Source organism: Mus pahari, chromosome 10 (genome assembly GCF_900095145.1).
Source record: "Mus pahari chromosome 10, PAHARI_EIJ_v1.1, whole genome shotgun sequence".
NCBI lineage: Eukaryota > Metazoa > Chordata > Mammalia > Rodentia > Muridae > Mus > Mus pahari.
The window spans coordinates 48,359,845-48,379,877 of NC_034599.1; the positions used below are offsets into that span (position 1 = coordinate 48,359,845).

At 44.0% G+C, this 20,033-nt stretch overlaps 1 protein-coding gene across 3 annotated transcripts; it reads left to right on the top strand.

Annotated features, from left to right (window-relative positions):
* The first annotated feature begins 1,224 nt into the window (after nt 1-1,224).
* Nucleotides 1,225-18,333, top strand: Poglut3 (protein O-glucosyltransferase 3). 3 transcript variants are annotated; one of them, XM_029543811.1, is made up of 8 exons: nt 1,225-1,262; nt 5,234-5,431; nt 7,194-7,480; nt 8,617-8,833; nt 10,849-11,045; nt 12,760-12,954; nt 14,827-14,931; nt 16,374-18,333. In XM_029543811.1, exons 2-8 carry the CDS (start codon nt 5,347-5,349, stop codon nt 16,497-16,499), a joined length of 1,212 nt encoding a protein of 403 aa, XP_029399671.1. In that variant the 5' UTR covers nt 1,225-1,262; nt 5,234-5,346; the 3' UTR covers nt 16,500-18,333. The 3 variants fall into 3 exon arrangements, with proteins under 3 accessions (XP_029399671.1, XP_021063039.1, XP_029399670.1); XM_021207380.2 differs by lacking the exon at nt 1,225-1,262 and adding an exon at nt 1,485-1,683; XM_029543810.1 differs by lacking the exon at nt 1,225-1,262 and adding an exon at nt 1,772-2,658.
* Nucleotides 18,334-20,033: the final 1,700 nt, after the last annotated feature.

Genomic DNA, 20,033 nt, shown 5'->3' on the forward strand with positions numbered 1-20,033 from the left:
TTAAGTATAGAATTTCCCAGGAAAATAATGAAGATACTGGGGGGAGGGGGACGTGCCTGATCTTTCTGGCAGCTATGGGAGAGGTTTGTCAAATGGATATCTTATAATTCAAAACAAAAAGAGTGGCTTGCTTCTCTTTCATGTACACCCAAAGTAGTCAACCAGCTTGGAGACATCAGGGTGCCTAGCCTGACATCACTTCCGGAGGTTCGAAAAGGGGAGGCAGCTAGCTTGAATTGAGGGCCAGCACATCCAGTAGCACCACAGACTATTCTTTGTAGCTTAAGACAATCACTTAATGATCCTTCTAATTACTGTTCATTGGTTATCTGGTTGCAGACTTAGGAGTCAATTGCTTGATTCCCCACCCCCACCCCGCCCAATAGGTGTTATTTCAAGAATTATATAATTTCTTAGGCACTATCACCTAGAGCCAGATAACCCCTGGCTCACTTCTCTAGGAAAAAGAAATTTAAGTTCAGTTTTGGCAGGGTGTAGATAAAATGTGTTTACACAGGTTTTTTGTGTGGATGGTGGTGGTATTTATTTATTTATAAATGCTAACTGGGGCAGGGCAGGCATTCCATCAAAGCATGCAAACGACCCCAGGAAACAAGCCATTGGAAATCACACTAAGTTATGCTACACTGCTGCCCTGCAGTTTACAAGTGACTTATTCCCAGCTCCTAATGACACTTCTAAAGAGCGCTGTCTATAACTTCCAGGGGCTAACCTGAGACCCCAGCACGGTGGAATGCCTATGGGCATCTGCCCCCCTTTCTTTCTGCTGGCCTCTATCCTCACCTTTGATTGGTAATTGGATTGGTGACCTGGGCCCGAGCTCAAAATGCTCAGGAGCCCAATTAAAGCCTGGAGCCTGGTTCTGATATGCACTGGGTTGAGATCTACCGAGAAGATATCTGCCCATTCTACAGGATGAATTCTTCCAGATTTCTCATCCTGGGAAGAATAATTAGTTCCTAAAATTGTAATGCTATGCAGATAAAAAGAAAAAATAATTAGCAAGAGTGAACAAACGGGGGCTGTGTGGAGCTCCTGGCTCTTGACGCTCAGGAGTGGGGTGCCCAGGCCATCCACCCGACCTTTCCAAAGTGGGCAGGGAAGGAAAGGTGCCCAACTCTGCTGAGACTCATGCCCAGACCCTGCCTTCTGCTGCCCAAGTGCCCTACACAGGAAACACTGAAAGACAAGGGACAGAAATGGAACCATACTCCAGTGACTTCAGAAGAAGAAGAAAAGAGGTAATAACAATTTTAAAACAAGCAAACCCTGCCTTTCTCTAAACTGGCAAACTCAGGCGACTAGGAGCGTGAGGCCTGGGCGCGGTACACAACGACCCAGTCGGGGTCGGGGCGCACGCCCGGCCCGCCCGGGGCGGCTCTAGACAGAGGCCCGCCCCCGGGTGTCCCCTCGGCCGGTCGCTCCAGCTCCTCCCTGGCCAACGGAGCTGAGAGCCGGCGACCATGCACGGCGTCCGGCGGGCCCTGCTGCTGGGGCTGCAGCTCGCCCTGCTGGTGGCGGCGGGGGCCGGGGCGCGCGTGAGCGCACCGCGGAGCCTGGCGTGGGGCCCTGGGCTGCAGGCCGCCGCCGTCCTGCCCGTGCGCTACTTCTTCCTGCAGTCGGTAGACACGGACGGCCGGAACCTCACTAGCTCGCCGCCAGGTCAGCGCCCGTCGCCGTCGCCGTCGCCGTCCCCGCGCGTCCCTGTCCCCACGCATGGCCATCTCCCCACTGCGGGTGTCGCCTTCTCTCCCCTCCCATCGGCGTCCCTTCCCTCCTCCCTGACACCCACGGGGGCGGGAGATGCCACTCTGGACCGTTGGGTAACTAACTCCAAAGGCCGGGCCACAGGTCCCGCCCCGGTGACCGATGTAAGGGTAAGTAGAGTAAACGGCGCCTGTGGGGTCCCTCGGAGCGCGGTGGTGTCATCACGTGATGCAGATGGCCCTTCTTGGCCCGCAGGGCGCGCCTCCCTCCCTGACTCAGCAGCCCACTCATCTTAGGCCCGCCGTGCAGACCACGCGAAGCAGTGAAACTTCCTAGAACCGGAGAAGGGAGGCGCTTGTCTTGAATCTCTGCAGGGCCCTCCTCCCACATCTGATGGCCTCTCTAGACTTGTCCAGCTGGTTTCAACTTGTTGCCAGTCAGGATTTGCTAATTTGTGTCTACATGTAAGGCTGCTCCCAACTGGCGTCCTGTTTTGCCTGCAAAGAGGTAGAAAAATCTATTGCGTCCTCCACAGAGCAAAGGGGAAATTTCACGTACTTAGAGGTCACGTGTATTTGGTAATCCTGGAGTAAAAAGAGGATGGCAATGTCTGCCTATCGAAAAACCTAAGACTCTGCTGAGAAAATAGATAATAAGCAACCGGCCTATCAGGGCAGAGCACAGTTGCTACAATTGGATTTCTCCAGCCTGGTGTAAACATTAAAGAACTGCCAATAGGCCCAGGGGAGTCTGGGAAGCTTCAGGAGTGAGGATTTGGAGGTTGAGAGCGGCTTCTAGACTGGCTTGCTGCCGTGCAAAAGCAGAGAGCCGTGAGGATCAAGTGTTGAGAACAGGAGCCTGTGGGACATGGCTCAAATTCAAACCGTGTCATGGTGTCTCTGCAGTTCTGTAATAAATACATGAACCCAGGTAAGCACTCATGTGGTTACTGCAAGAGAGTAAGGATTTTCCCTCGTAATTTTAAAATTCTTTTTTCCCCAAATAAAATGTTCCACAAAGATAATTGGGATATGTGTGTGTTTGTATATATGCCACTTGTGAGCTGGTGCCGATAGAGACCAGAAGAGAGCACTGGATCTGCTCTAACCAGAGTTCTAGACTCTTGTGAGCCGCCTAAGGTAGTTGCCGAGAACACGTGTCTGCTGGAAGAACAGGAAGCACTCTTAACCACAGAGCCCGCTCTCTAGCCCCAATACGTCATAATGTTTTTATAATGAGAAAAGCATATCTTTTAAACATTGCAGTGCATGAGTGGATCCTGGAGTGTCCATGGCAGGAAGTCAGACGTGTTTGGATGATTATGTAGTCCTAGGGTGTAACACTTGGTCTTATGGGAGAGAAAGTCAAGGCCTGCCAGAGCCATGCTCACTGGCCAGAGCCCCTTCAGTCATGGCGGGCGAGGTTCCCATTGCCAGAGATTCTCTTCTATTTAAAATTCTATTCTATTTAAAATGCAAAGCTATGATTGCCTACTGATGGCTGTTTTTTTGATATATGACCCTCAGTTACTTCTTGGAGCTAGGTTTCTTGATCTGTACAGTGGGGTAGATCAATAATTACCTGACAGATCTTACAAGAAACAGGTAGAACATGCTTATGAGAGCTTCGTATGACGGCGCAGACCTATAATCCAAGCACTTGGGAGGCAAGAAGAATAGAGGATTGTGAGTTCTAGGCTAGCCTAGCCTATGTAATAAGAATATGATCTAAAAAGTATATAGATGGATAGATGGATGGATGATAGATAGATAGATAGATAGATAGATAGATAGATAGATAGATAGATATGAACACATATAGCCCATAGTAGGCACTAAGTAAATTTTTTTATGCTTTTGGTTGTTTTGAAAACTAAGTGTTCAGAATCTTTGAAGTAAGGTGCAACACCACCAGGCTCCTTTTGTGTCACTACCTTCTCATCAGTCACCTTTTCATAAATTTGAATTTATGGAGAGGAAACTGTAAGCTGATCTTTGATCCCGTTCCGTTGTAAAGGCCATCAGGGCAAATGGGAATTCATATTCCTTCTGCTTTGAGCAGTTCAGAATTTCATGCTTCTCCTTTTCTTCCTTATAAAGCTTACTTACACTTACTTATTTCTCTGTCAGACCCAATCAGTGTTATTTTCCACTGACTCTCACTTCAATTTTGTGCTATCAGTGGCCCAGGCAACTAAGCGCTTAAAATAAATATGTGGGTGCTGGGACTCAAACCTGGGTCCTCTGGAGGAATACTAGTGCTTTTAACTGATGAACCATCTCTCCTCCTTGGGTTGCCTTTCTGATGGCAGCAAGAAGAAAGACAAAGCATTTGAATATTCAGTTTAAAAAGAAATTTTTCACACTTTCTAAAGCACAGGGAACTTTGTAGACGAGGAAGTAGGAAGTATCTCAAAGTCAGAAGACAGAGGGACTGGCTTCAAAATGTCCAGAGCAGCAGTCCTCAGCCTTCCTGGTGCTGTGACCCTTTAATACAGTTCCTCATGTGGTGGTGACCCCTAACCGTAACATGTTTTCCTTGCTACTTTATAACTGTAGTTTTGCTAGTGTTAGGAATTGTAATGCAAGGATCTGCAATGCAGGATATCTGTGAATCCCGTGAACCCCCCTGTGAAAAAGTCATTCTTCACTGCCCGAAAGTTTAGAGACACTGCCGTAGACACAACCTTTTCAGCCATGAACTCATAACCATGGTTACTATCCTAGGCCCACACAAGACCGGCCCTTCCAACAGTCCATCACAGAATGGGGAGGATCTTATGGAACCCTGTCCCTCACTTCCAAATTATTGTTAGGTTCTGGCAGAGGGAGTTGCCTGCGGTTGTTGTACCTGCTACTTACCCACTGCTGAGCCCATGAATTCACGGTCACACAGACAGCCCTGGTTAGACCAAGTGGGTCATAAACGAAGTGAATAAACATGAATGCTAAAAAGAGATTTGTACAAAAGGGGAGGGGGATAGGCAAAGGTGGGAGGATTTTGGAGAGGGCGGAGGGTGAGTGTGGTCAGTATGTATTATGTAAAGTGTGAAATTGTCAAAGAACAAATCTAATGAAAAAGGGACATTTTTCTCAGAAATGAGGGTTACTAGACACTTCAATGGCATTAAATAACGTGTATGTATTTTACAGGGAGAAAGTTGAATTGCCACAGGGCCATCATCTTTAGAGTGTGGACTGTTACTGCTTGAATGTTATTCAGAGGAGAAAAGACCAAGTAGGAGAAATGTTACTTTCTTTAATGAATTAATTTTTTTCATCCACTGTTATTGAATGGCTAATGAGTCCCATGTTAAGTCAGATCCTTGACTTAAGGACGGACCACACATAGTTGCTGTCTGCAAGGATCTTCCAGGCAGAAATGAATGTGGTCTACCATGAACACTGCAGGACAAAGGACTTCTTCTGTACTAAGATACGTGTCTAAGCACTGAGACATAATGATCAGGAAATGGCAATGTTATTTCTATTTCTTTTGCTTACAGGTCAAACACAGTTCAAAGTAGTGGTGAAATCCCTTTCACCCAAGGAGCTGGTCCGTATTTATGTCCCTAAACCTTTGGACAGAAATGATGGAACATTTTTGGTGAGATACAGGATGCACGAGACAGTCCATGAAGGGCTCAAGATAGAGATCTTTTATGGCAGTGAACATGTGGCTCAGTCTCCCTATATTTTAAAAGGTATGTGTTACTAGTCACCTGACCCTAGGCAAATATGGGATATCTGCTTTTCAGAAGGGCTATAATGACCTTGCAGTCAAATGTGACAGAGTAAACATTGTGTACGTATTCCCAGAAGCTCAAATTTTATTTCATTTTTTTGGCATTTAAAAAAGTTATCATTTTCTGAGTTTGGAGGGCACTTGCTGCTCCTGCAGAGGGCCTGCGTTCAGTTCCCAGCACCCACACGGAGCTCACAATTTTCTGTAACTCCAGTTCTAGGGGATCCAATGTCCTTTTCTGACCAGACATGTATAAGTGACATGCACATACATTCGTGCAGACAACACACACACACATAAAACAAAGAAATCTCTTGAAAAATCCTTTTCTGTTTCATTTTGTATAGTTCCCATTGCTGTATCTTTAAGTTTGTTCATCTTTTGTCCTGCAATGCCAGAGCTGCCATTAATCCCCTCCAGTGTAACTTTATCTCTCGATACCATTTTTAATTTTCCTAAGCTCACTCTGGGATGTGGCAGAGTTAATTGGACATAATCTGACCTTCTCCAGTTAGATTTTTACAGGGTGTTAGATGAAATTGAGTCACGTTTAATCTGGGGCTAATTACTCTCAACAGCTGAGGTGCACACTCCCCAAGTCCCAAGAATGAGGAGGCTTCCCAGCCAGGCTGACACAAGCGCTTGGCTCAGGCCTGCAGGAGCACTGTGCACTGGCCTCCAGTGTTGCTCGGATGGTTCTTCCCTGCGCTGGGTGGATTCCACTCACAGAAGCCCTGATTACAGGCTGGGCTGGACTCTCGTTCTCAGGGTCCTGAAGGTGTCTAGGCTCACCCCCACATACTCTGTTCCCAGGCTCAGCTGCCCGGTTCTCTGGCACGCTCAGCTCTGCCTCAACCCAGTGAGACTGCTCAGTCCTGCACACGCTCTCTTCCTGAGCTACATTAAGCAGCAAGCTGTGTGACCTGTGAGGTTTCCCCTCACTGTCCTTCCCTAACTCATATCCATAGTCTAGAAACTGTGAGTCCACATGACAGGTTTTGCTCACCAGTTTGAAGTGAAAGAATAAGCCAGCGCCTCTTCCCAGCTTGGTCTGAAGTAGAAAACTCCAACAAAACAGGCCTAATGTCATCTCAGCCCTGGGGAAGTAGAGACAGGAGGATCTCTGTGTGAGCTGAAGACCAGCCTAGGCTGTATAAGACTCTGTTTCCAAAGATCACCATCAAGAAAATATATTCAATTAAATACACGTGCTGAAATTATGTTAGATTTGTATATATTGCTTCTAAATTCGTCTTCAGAAACATCTTCTCTGTTCAGCTGTCCACGAACACGGATAGACCCCTTTGGGTTACTCTTTCCTCTGAGATGTGCTGACCAAGGGGGCATTAGGGACCTTGAGGGAAAGGTTCTCCATTTCCCCCCAAAACTTACTATTTCTGCATTTGAATGTCTGAAAATCAAGAATTTTTCTGTGCTAAAATGGAGTCACTTTACACTTACTACTTATACCTCACTGGAAGTCATCCACGTGACTGGAGTGTGCTAGTTTGGAAGTGGGCATGTGCTCTGTAGTCTGTCCAAGGTGCCTTGATAGGGGCAGAGGTAGGGCTCTCACATAATCACTCTACTACAAATTGCTCTAAGATAGGTTTGCCTCTGTCAGGAGTTTCCAGATCTGCCAAGCTGCCATCCAGTACTCACTTCTTAGGTCATGGCGTTTGTTAAGTCAGGGTGACATTGTGTGTGTGTTCCCTCCCCAGGACCCGTGTACCATGAGTACTGTGACTGCCCAGAATACGACCCACAGGTCTGGCAGGAAACCCTGTCTTGCCCAGCCAGTGAACCACAGATCGAGCAGGATTTTGTTCCCTTCCCCAGCATTAATCTCCAGCAGATGCTGAAGGAGGTCCCCAAAAGATTTGGGGACGAGCAGGGTGCTGTTGTTCATTACACAATTCTCAATAACCGCATCTACCGGAGATCTTTGGGGAAATACACAGACTTCAAAATGTTCTCTGATGAAATTTTGCTGTCACTGGCAAGAAAGGTAGGAAAACAAAGGAACTGCTTCCAGAAATAATAGCATCGTGCTGTTGTTGCAACCGTTACATACTTAGTTCTATACAGACTGATGAGACTAGATTTCAGTGATGTGTCATGGAATGCGCGTCAGTCCCCCACCTTGGAAGATGGCTGATTGCTGTAAGATTTAAGTTAAGGTGGAATCCCACCACTCGGGTTCATGAGGCTTCAGTAGAAGCTAGAATAGGAAAGTGAGGCAGAATGCCAGGACAGAGCACAGGTCTTGTTTGGAAGTCTAAAGGTTCTGTGAGCTCAGTCATGACATCAATGTGGGGTGGAGAGATTTGGGCAGCTATATAGAAAATAGGCTCAAGTTGGGGGAGCGGGTGTGGGAATGTCCAATAAGGAAACTCATGTGGCAAGGACCTTACCTGAGCTTCAGTCGTGTATATGGACTGAAACAGGGTGGAGGATTCTAGAGGCAAAGGTGGAAGAGGGCGTGGTAAGGAGGGCCAAGGCTTAGGTTTGACTGCAGACTATTGCAGGAGTAGCTGGTGAGGGCTCCCAAAGCCCACTCACTCACGTGCTTCTCTAGACGCCCACTTCTGTAACATTACATTTTAAAGGCCACCTCTGGAGACAGTAGCCAACTTCCAGTCAAATGAGTTTGTCATTACACTACTCTCACCGAGGACCTCTAACAAAGAGTGATGGACAATCTTTCTTCTCCCTTACCCCACTGTTTTCAAGGGTCCCCTAGATCAGAGGTACTTCCAGCAAGGGAGATGGTTCAGTTGGTAAAGGGCTTGCTCTGTAAATATTAGGACCTGAGTCCAACCCTCAGACCCCATGTGAAAAAGGCCAGTTGCGATGGCGTGTGCTTGTGATCCCAGTGCTGAGGAAGCAGAGACAGGCAGATCCCTAAGGCTCAGAGCTTAACCTCCTCAGAAAGGTCCCGGCCAGAGAGAGAGAGAGACCATGTCTCAAAAAACAAGGTAGATGGTATTTGAGGAAAACCACCAAAAATTGACCCCTGTCCTCCACCCACAGGTGCAAGTGAATACACACACACACACACACACACACACACACACACACACACACATGACTGAGGAATTAGGTGCCTCCCAGCCACTAACCCTTGTGCTTTTGTTTTTGTAGGTCACCCTCCCAGATTTAGAATTTTATATCAACCTTGGAGATTGGCCCTTGGAGCATCGAAAAGTCAATGACACCCCAGGCCCTATACCTATCATTTCCTGGTGTGGCTCCCTGGACTCGAGAGACATCATCCTTCCAACATATGATGTCACCCACTCCACACTCGAAGCAATGAGGGGTGTCACAAATGATCTCCTCTCCGTTCAGGGAAACACAGGTAAGTTCAGGTTAATTCTCTAGGGAAAAATCTTAAAAGGTGAAGGGAGTGTTTAATCAGAAAGAATAAATGTATATGCTTAATCATTCTTACTTCCAACCAAGAAAAATGTCTGCTCAGGGTCCATTCCCAGCAAGACAAAGCAGGGGAAAACGGCTGAAGGAGAATGTTTAGGGTGCTCCAAATTTGAAAATTAAAAACACATAGTTTGGGGTAATAATGCCCAAGTCTATATTCATGGAGTCTCCTTTGAATTTAGTCATTTTTAAACATCTTTCAATCTGCTCTACACTTGGTTATATTTGTGTGAAAACTTACAGCAAAAATTAAAGATATTTAAATAACGTGTATATTTGGTAAACTTGTCACCTAATTCTGACTCCAGTGCTTTTTATTACTGCATGAAGTGAGAGCAGATTCCGAGAAGCATGAGGCTTGTGAGCATGGTGAGCTCTGGGCATTAGGAATCCCTCCACCGCTCTGTAAGGAATCCTCTTACTTCTGTGCTTCCCGAGTCTTTAGAACTGGAGCCCTTCTCTCTGATATGGTTCCTTCCATTTTGATACGACCCCCCTTTTCAGAAACTCACTGGGCCGCACCACCCTTTGCCCTGTCCTTTCTAGCCCCCGTGTGGCTCTAATGTTATTTGGGGGACAAGATCAGAGATTTGGGCAAAATACCCAAAGGAAAGGTAATAAAAATACGATGAAGACGATAGGAAATAAAAGTTGGCCTACTTTCAGTTTGATGACAGTGAATTTCTGACAAGCAGGCTGAGAAGACTGGATCCCTCCCATTTCTGTCTTATGATATCTCTGAGGCGCTGACAAATATTTAACCAATAATATCGTTCTTTAGAGTAGTAAGGCATTTTGTCAGAGATTGGAATTAATTTTTCTAAGACATTTGCCTTCTATAACTGGCATGATTGCTCATGCCTATAATCCTAGCATTTGGAAGCCTGAGGCAGGAGGATTGTTACTAGTTTGGGATCCTTCTGGGCTACACAACAAGCAGCAGACTAGCCAAGGATAGACACCAAGATCTTAGCTCAAGTTCCCCATATACCTTTGTGAGTGTTGTGAGCTATGTAGTTGCATTTAATAATATCAAAGAAAAATGTCTTCCCTGGATTCAAAATTATGAGTAGCTGAGCTGGAGAGATGGTCAAGTGGTTAAGAGCATGTGTTGCTCCTCAAGAGGACCCAGGTTCGATTCCCAGCACCCACTTGGTGACACACAAATGTATGTTAACTCCAGTCCCACGGGATCTGGCTCCATCCTCTGGCCTCTATGGGACCTTCATGCACACAGTGCACAGACATACATGAGATACACATAAAATAAAAATAAGGGAAAATATGGACTAAAAATGTGTTGGGGTGGGCTGGTGAGGTGGCTCAGTGGGTAAGAGCACCCGACTGCTCTTCCGAAGGTCCGGAGTTCAAATCCCAGCAACCACATGGTGGCTCACAACCATCTGTAACAAGATCTGACTCCCTCTTCTGGAGTGTCTGAAGACAGCTACAGTGTACTTACATATAATAAATAAATAAATCTTTAAAAAAAAAAATGTGTTGGGGTTACTGAGTTATGCAGTTCTCTGGTGACCTCATAAGAACAAAAGCCCAACTCATGTGTGCTTTGTGAGACATAACAGATGGAAGAAGGTATGGCCTGGAACTGGGGCTAATCATGGAACCTCTGTCTGCCTGGAGCTTGGTCTGATGTGTGATGGCTACTTCCTAGTGTTATACAGTAGCAAAGAGCAGTGCCTGTGTGGGCTGTCCTTGCTGGTAAATGGGAGGGGCTGGAGCAGACAGAAGGATGCTCTCAGAAAGTATCTCTGGCAAAGTGACGCTCAGTCCCAAGTATTTTGGGAACAGCATCTATGTTACAAAGTGAGTTCTCAAAGAGGGTCAACATGTTAAATGACAATAGTGGACTAAAGGTGGTTATACTGTCTTATGGTTTCAGATTCTTAATCATAATTTTTTATGGCCTCAAACTTCTAGGGCCTTCCTGGATCAATAAAACAGAGAAAGCTTTCTTCCGAGGTAGAGACAGCCGGGAGGAGAGGCTGCAGTTGGTACTTCTGTCCAAAGAGAATCCACAGCTGCTAGATGCAGGAATTACAGGATATTTCTTTTTCCAAGAGAAAGAAAAAGAGCTTGGAAAAGCCAAGTTGATGGGTTTCTTTGATTTCTTTAAGGTATGACTCTTCCTATGGCTGTGAAGTGATAGACTGTGTCCATTGATTTCTTTAAGGTATGGGTCTTCCTGTGGCTGTGAAGTGATACATTGTGTCCAGAGTCTACCAAACCGGTTTCAAGCAGGTTGCCTCAGGTTGCAAGCGAACTCTACTTTCAGACTTTCCTGTCAAACAGACAGAATCATAGAACTCTGACACTTTTGTCTCTGTTAATTTTGTTTACCAAATAACATAGAACTATATTTAATGCTTCATACAAGAGTTAACATGAAGTTTGGATGTATTTATTGTGGCTTTTCCCTTTTGGTTTAATAAGCTGGGAATATAAATGTCTTTTACATGAAGTGATCTCAAGTATCTTTGGTAAATAAAGAGTATTCATTTTTATATATGCATAATATATAAATAGGAGCTGGAGTTAGGGTCCTGCCTACAGTCTTTCTTCTACTGTCTGTGGCCCCTCATCTCTTAGTGGCTCTGTGTCCTGTGACACATTAGGTCTGCCATGCTCCTTTACTGACCTTTGCTATTCATTTCTGCATGATTGTGTATGTAAATTTATATGTGTGTGATGTGTGCATGTATGTACGTGTGTGTGTGTGTGTGTGTGTGTGTGTGTGTGTGTGTGTGTGTGTGTGCCCCTCACTCCTTTAGAGTGTTATTATGAGACCCACACCTAGGTTGGGAAACACATTATTGATTATTTAAGAAATTATTAAGAAGTTAGGGTATAGCCCAACAGAGGGCTTCTGTTGCATATGTGAGGCATAGATTTGATCCCCAGCATTGAAAAAGAAAGAGAGGGGAAATGGGAGGAAGGGAGGGGTCACTATATTTGGAAATGGACCATCTTCATCTCAGAGGCGGGGAGTCGGGGCTTATGGTAAAAAGAACAGTGAATTGCATTCTGGATATAAGTTTATTAATTTCTCTGTATACCAGTTTTCTCACTTGTAAAAAAAAAGCTTCATATTATAATTAAATTGGATTTCAAGCCTTTGATAAATGCTTTTGAAATGTTAATCCAATGTATGCCAACAAAGTAGCTGTGTCTCCAGGTTTCTGTCAACTTTTATTATGCTTATTTATCTCTCTCCCTCTCCCTCTCCTCCCCTTCCTCTCTGTGTTTGTGTGTGTGTGTGTGTGTGTGTGTGTGTGTGTGTGTGTGTGTGTGTGTGTGTAAGTCAGTTAGTTCTCTACCACGTGGATCCTGGAAATTCTGTGGATTAAACTTGGGTTATCCTCCACTCACTGAACCATCTTACATACAGTTTACAAGCTGGTAAGATGTAAACTCTATTATACATAAACTCTTTTTAAACTGTAAAATAGAGAGAATGCCTTTCTGTATTGTGGGTTTAGGGTATGAAACAAATGAAATAGTTTATACATGAAAATTGATAATTATTCTCACTTCAGAATACTTAAATTTAGAACTTTGACAATAATTTTAATGCTCGCTTTGGTTACACAAGTCTATACTCTCTGTTTCACAGATGTAATTGGAACAGCACACAATCCTTTCCTAAAATTTCTTATGAGGGAGCTGTTAAAGGCTGCCTATCATTTTTATGCAAAGAAAAAAAAGATAAATTAAATACAAACACAAATGTGAGAAAGTGGAAAATAATCCCTCTGTATTTAATTTTTAAATTGGTGAGAAGCAGAAGTAAAGCAAATGGCTTCATGAGGCTCTTTGGTTTTAATCTTCTAGTACAAGTACCAAGTGAACGTGGATGGGACTGTGGCTGCGTACAGGTATCCATACCTCATGCTGGGCGACAGCCTGGTCCTGAAGCAGGATTCACCATACTATGAACATTTCTATGTGGCACTAAGGCCTTGGAAACACTACGTTCCCATTAAAAGAAACCTCGGTGATTTACTAGAGAAAGTGAAATGGGCTAAGGTATGTTCCATGCAATTGTTATGTTCTTGGACAATAACAAAGTTATTAATATGGGAACTTGTGTTCCATCAGGAACTAGTGTATCATAATCAAAGCAAATCAAAGGAACTCTAATTTTTCTGGGAAAAAAAATGTGTTCTCTTTAAATAACAGAACACAAACACCAGGGTTGCCAAAGATGGCTGGGTGGTTAAGAACACGTGCTGCTTTTCTGAAGGACCTGAATTTGGCTTCCAGCACTCACACCGGAAGCTCGCAATGGCCTGTAACTCAGGGAGTGAAGGACCTCTTCTGGCTTCTGTCTCTGTACACATACACCCCTGTGCACATATGAAAGAGAAAGACATCAAAATCACCTTGTATAGCTTCTGTCAACACTGTCGAAGTGTAGTGTTGGATGTAATACAGCTTTTCTTTTCTTTATTTTTTTCCAAGACAGGGTTTCTCTGTATAGCCCTGACTGTCCTGGAGCTCACTTTGTAGACCAAGCTGGCCTTGAACTCAGAAATCTACCTGCCTCTGTCTCCCGAGTGCTGGGATTAAAGGCATGTGCCACCATGCCAGGCTATAATACAGCTTTTCTAAATGAGTCCCCATTTGCACTCATCTTTGCAAATCAAGAACACACAGAATGCAAACTACAGATCAAAAAGGCCAGAATTGAAAGGCTTTATATACCAAGAGAACTTTCAGGGAACTATGATCTCTTCCATACAGGGAAAAACAGAAAAACAAAAAACCTTCAAGTCCTTCCCCAACAAGCCATAGCGTCCCAAGATAAAACAGAGATTCCTTTTCTTTTCTTTCTTTCTCTTTTTTTGAGGAATAATATTAAAAACTATTGGGTTTATTATAATACTATAAAATGTATCCTTCCATTATATTTTGTCTATGTTTTAACTTTGAGAAGTAATATCTGTTTGTGGACATAATGGGTCAGAGTAATGACTTTTCCTAAGATCCACAATTGCTAGCAAATGGCTTTTCCTATCAGTTGTGTGTACAAAATAAGCATTTTCTCTGAGTATAATTAGGAGTGTTGGCTATTCCTGGCTCTACAGCCTGTGAGTACTAAAGAGTAACTTTTTATTACAGTGTTACATTCCTTTGTGGCTACTGCTGTTTCACAAAACTCTCTGTCATCCTGTATTTAAATGAAGCTTTATGAAAAACATTATTATTTTAATTTTACACATGTGTCAGAGTAGGAGTCTGTACACTTGAGCAAAGATGCCCTCAAAGACCAGAAGCCTCAGATCCCCTGGAGCTGGAGTTGAGAACCAGCAAGGTGGATGCTGGTCCTCTGTAAGAGTGGTACTCACACTAATCTGCTGAGCCATCTCCCCAGCCCAGAATCTCAGTAATTGTAGTAAAGTATATATATATATATATATATATATATATATATATATATATATAATCTTTTATTGTTTATTAAGAAAGGGTTTCTCTGTGTAGCCCTACCCTGACTGTCCTAGAGTTTGCTCTGTAGACCAAACTGGCCTTGAACTCACAGAGATCTGCAGCCTGGCTTTTAAAAGACATTTTAACACAAAGATTGATTTATTGATTTATTCTGTTCTTAGGCAGAGAGGACAGTGCTGGGGAGGCTGATGACAGACCCTGGGCTTTCTCCATGAGTAGCTAAGAAAGTACCAAAATAGTCACTGAAGAGCTCGTGAGGCTTGGAAACAGTCCACACACCCCTCATCCCTTCCCTGTGACAGACATCTTCTATCCCCATGGCCTCCTGTGTTGGTGACAGCCCATCATGGTCCACATCGCCCTTCCGTTCACACACCTCCCACGCCTGCACCGAGCTTTCTCTGTGGGTTGCAGCAGTCATTTTCATTTTCATCTTTAATCTTTTAGGAAAATGATGAAGAAGCAAAGAAGATTGCCAAAGAAGGGCAGCTAACTGCCAGGGACCTGCTCCAGCCGCCCAGACTGTACTGCTATTATTACAGAGTACTGCAGGTCAGTTCAGACATCTGTCCATCCTGATGGCTCTGGGGTTCCTATGCCACGTGTGCGGCCTGGATACTTTGTACTGTGCTTACTGGGAGGAGCAGGGGCAGCTTGTGGGAAGAAATTACCAGTGTTGAGGTCTGGCCTTGGCTGTCAGAGAACTAGCTCTGTAGACCAGGCTAGCCTTGAACTTAGCGTTGAGATTCACCTACCTCTGCCTCCCAAGTTCTGGGATTAAAGGAGTGCACCACCACCTGCCAGCCGCCTCCATACACTACCCCTATCTCCCCATACCCCCATCTCAGGGTTTCTCTGTAGTCCCGGCTGTTCTGGAACTTGTTGTATAAACCAGACTGGCATCGAATTCATGAATATTGTGGCATCAAACTCATGAATATTGTCCTGCCTCTGCTTCCTGAGTGCTGGAACTTGTTAATCTCCGTTTCGCGTTATGAAATTAAATAAATTAATTAATTAATAAATGGAGGTTTAGAGCTCATGAGGTTCCTCCCATCTTGTCCGAGTGCACCCCCTGCTGGTTGATCCGTAGAGAAATTCCTTCCTTGTCTGTGGGTAAGGCAATAAAGGCCACCCCGTCCCCAACAAGCCCCTCTTGCCATCCGTAGATAGGTTCCATCCTCTCTACTAATGTAGTTCTAATATTTTTTAAACTTTAATTACATTTCATTTATTTGTTCTGTGAGCTCAGTGGGAAGGGAGAGCATAGTACCTGTGGAGGTCGGAGGGTGCTTTATGGAGTTGGTTCTCAACTACCATCTGTAGATCCCAGGGATTTAACTAGGGTGGACGGCAGGCAGCTTTACCCATTATGCAATCTTACCAGCCCTAGCTTTAATTTTAGTGGTAGGGGTTTCTACCTCTAACATGTTAATTAGGCTCACTTGGCTATATTATTGTTTTGTTGGTATTAGCTTGATACTAGGAATATCTAACCAAGTGGCTGCAGAATGAATGGAATGAAAGACATGGCACATAGGGATATTTCTGGCCAGAGTAGAAGAACATTACATAGGCCTCTTGCCATGCTTATGACTCCATGTCTACAGGGTGGAGGGAAGAGGTCAACTGTGCACTCTATCTGGAGATATTCATCATTTTGGCTTGCTGATGTGAAAATTCAACTTCAACTATTATATATATATATATATATATATATATATATATATATATATATATATTTCAAGTAGGGGCATCTAATCTTTTCTAGAGTTGTCCCATTTACACAGAACTATAGATTAGGATTCTATGACAGACTAGGAGATGTTGCACTAGCATTTATAGTAAATGAAGTTAAAATATAAGTATGAAATTAAAATGAGCCAGATCTTTGGTTTGGGTTTGAAACGCCATGGTTGGAGGTGGAAGTGTGGGGGAAGTGAGACTAGAAGAAGCATGAACTAAACTTTCTGTTCCTTCCGAATGTATTTCAGAAGTATGCTGAGCGCCAGGCCAGCAAGCCCATGATCCGTGATGGAATGGAGCTTGTTCCCCAGCCAGATGATGGCACATCCATCTGCCAGTGCCACCGGGGGAGGCCTGAGAGGGAAGAGCTTTGAGGAGACCCAGCTCCATACTCCTTTGTATGCCAGCTGCATCTTTAAGACTTGTGAACGATGCTCAGCTGTGAGGGACCAGAGACCAGGCCCGGTGGGTTAGGCCCACACTCGCAATCCTGGCACAATGGAAGCAGAGGCAAGAGGATTTCCTTAGTGCAAAGCCCACCTGAGATTTGTGCTGACTTCCAGGCCAGCCCGGCCTCCCCAGTTGGATCTTATCAAAAAGTCAGAACAAAAAAAGAAATGTAGAGAAATACTAAGCTTTTAATCCCACACTCGAGAGCCTAAGTCATGAAGATCATGAATTTCAGTATTACAAAATATCTTCGGAGTTGCTTGTTTGTGCACCCTAGTGGATAAAAAGGCTCATAAATCACTGGGAATCCGTGGGTGGCACACTCACGTGCACTGGCTTGTTTCCATCTTTATCCAAGATAAAAAGTCGAATTCACTTACTTTTATATTCCATTATGAAGGGCAAAGTGCTTGGGGAGGTTTGACTGTCTTGTCATTGTGTTGTTTCTCCTTGAGTAAACTGTTCCTGGTGCTTGGTGACAGCAGCCTCCTTTTGGCAAACCTGATGAGGTTAACTAAAGAACAAGACACTGCTATTTAAGGTGGCATGGAGACTGTGGAGAACGTACCACACTGTTTAAATCTTTTCAGCTCAGTTTTTGCCAGGACTTAAGACAGAATTAAGGAGAATTAAGGGTATGTGGCAACTCACAATCTGGACTGTACCCCTACTAAAGACAGCACAGCTATGGATATAGATGGTGGCATCCTGTGGTAATGTATGCGCTGGGAATATAAAAATAACAGCCGTCCAAGTGAGATCTTTCATTCTGTTTGTCCTTCTGAGAATCCTTGAGAATTGCTACAGTCAGCTTCAGGAAGCCTCCGTATCCTGGGATTCACTAATAACCCAACGACAGAGGCATGCGCTCAGTCCTGGAGCCACAGACCCTCCTGGTTCAGTAGGGTGATAAACGGCATACTGAAGTTGTTAAGATAAAGGCTTTGGGACTTGTCTCTACATTTTAGGACAAGGTCAGAATCTAAGTCTCATACCAAAAATTCATTTCCGATTCCTCAGCACAGCAGATGCAGTTCCTGACAGAATGAGCTCTAAAACAAGAACTACCCACAGCCCCAGAGTAAAGGTTCTCCCTGAACTGAAGTACTCATTCGCTCATATCTGTTCTCCCAAAGACCAATCAAGAACTTGTACCTTTAACTAGATCTTAGAAATATCAACATGACAAATATCCCATATGGACATGAGAAGAAAGAATGCCTCCCTCCCTTCTACCTCTTTAACCACGGGTTCAGAAAGCAAAAGGTAGTTTGTTAGAGACATATTAATTTTTTAAATTGATGTCATTTGCAGCTGAACAGTCCCAGCAGAACTAGGAGAAAAACAAGTTTCTATTGACTTGTCCGATTTTCATTTTGAACAGTCACACCTTGGAACATTGCACTGGACACAGAGTCTTTGACACACAAACCTGCAGGGGACATTTTACATCCAAACTGTAACAAGTCTATCAAGAAATCTAGGAAACTCCACTTGACCATAGCCTTTGAAATGAATTTTGCATGGCTTTATGGTTCATTAACTTGAACATACCTTAGGGAAACAAGCTGGATTATTAAGCCCTGATTCCTTCCCTTCCAACTTACCAATTGTCCATATAGTCCATTAGGCACTTCTAATACTGAAATATTTATTAAAATATATCTGGCTTCAGGGGCCATGAGTTGAGAATAAAGAGAGGGCTGGTGAGATGGCTCAGTGGGTAAGAGCACCCGACTGCTCTTCCAAAGGTCCGGAGTTCAAATCCCAGCAACCACATGGTGGCTCATAACCATCCATAACAAGATCTTACGCCCTCTTCTGGAGTGTCTGAAGACAGCTACAGTGTACTTACATATAATAAATAAATTTTTTAAAAAAATCTTTAAAAAAAAAAAAAAAGAGAATAAAGAGAAACCTCCGGAGAGGGGTTGGAGGGAGAAAGTGGGGACAGTGATATAATTATACTTCAATTTCAATAGAAAAAAGTTTTATATGACTTTTGAAAAAGAGAGGGATGTAAGGATATAAAGATATAGGTGTGTTCATTTGAATAAACTGTCAACAATGCTTATGGCTTCAAACACTGAGTGGCTGTCACCCATCAGTTGTGAGCGCATCTCCTAAACAGCTACTGAGTGGCACCATCAACAAGAAGAAACCGGTTTTAATTATGCGGTAATGAAAGCTTTCCAAGACCAAAGGCACGGGACAGAACGTGAAGACATTTCCTAAAAGAAAGGGTTGGGTGGGAAGGACAGACTGACAGTGTTGGGAAGAGTACAGACAGAGGGAATTTTTGCTTTTGCTTTATACCATTTTATAATATCCAAATTGGTTTTAAACTATGGATATAGAATCAAGCTGTAAAATAAAAGTGTCAACATGGTAAAAATAATGCACAGAGGAGACTATAAAAAGGGGAAAGAAACAGATATTTATGTTTTCCACAATGCCATTAGGAACCCATGTCTAGAATTTTGACCTGTAGTTTTATTATATACTCTTTCTTTTTTAATAAAGCACATTTTCGTAATAAAAATGGGAACTCCATGTACTTTGTTTTAAGATTGATACCACCTGTGCCCTGAAATGTCTCTAAGTCTAGCTGATTTCTTTAAAAATATTTACTTTCTGTGTCTGAGTGTTGCCTGCATAAATATTAGTACCCCACATCTTGCCTGGTACCCACAGAGGCCAGAAAAAAAAAATGGATTCCCCTGGAACTGAAGTTACAAATGGCCGTGAGCTGCCTTGTGAGTGCTGGGAACTGAACCTGGGTCCTCGACAAGAGCAGCCAGAGTGCTCTTAACCTCTGAGCGATCTCTCTAAGCCTGCTCTAGCTTTCTCTCCATTATGTCCTCATGAATAACTGAACTAAAACTGCTGTCATGGCCATTCTGTTCCTATTGGGCAGAAATGGGGGGGGGGGTGTGCTTTACATCACATTACATTTCTTACACGTGTCTCATTTCCGCTCTTCTAATCCTGCCCTTTCTGCTTCTATTCCTCTCCTGTGCCTTCCTGACCCCTCCCACACCAATCATTAATCAAGAAAATGTCCTCAGACTTGCTTACAGGTCAGTCTGATGGAGGCACTTTCCCATTTAAGGTTCCCTTTTCCCAGAAGACCCTAGCTTATATCCAGTTGACTGAAAGCTAAGCAGCAAACAGTCCTTCATGGGCTCACGTGGTGAGCTGTCTGCAGAGGTTGCTGAGCCTGTAGGAGATGCAGCCTTGATTCAGGAAGACCATCCCTGGGGAGCGGGCTTTGAAGGTTTATAGCCTGCCCTGCTTCCTGCTCCCGCTGCACTTCCTGTGTGACTCCTGAAGCCATGCCAATCCTTCCCTCTCATGATGGCCGTTGTCGCCATAAGCAAAATAAACTTTCTTCTTCAAGTTGTTGCTCTGGCCGTCTCGCCACAGCAACAGGAAAGTAACAGATACACGTGTTTTCC

Excerpts from the sequence above, each read along its gene's own strand:
- Poglut3 (XM_021207380.2), top strand. The coding sequence starts at position 1,485 with ATGCACGGCGTCCGGCGGGCCCTGCTGCTGGGGCTGCAGCTCGCCCTG. Across the intron at positions 1,684-5,233 it reads CCTCACTAGCTCGCCGCCAG|GTCAAACACAGTTCAAAGTA; the intron begins GTCAGCGCCCGT and ends TTTTGCTTACAG. Across the intron at positions 8,834-10,848 it reads CTCCGTTCAGGGAAACACAG|GGCCTTCCTGGATCAATAAA; the intron begins GTAAGTTCAGGT and ends TCAAACTTCTAG.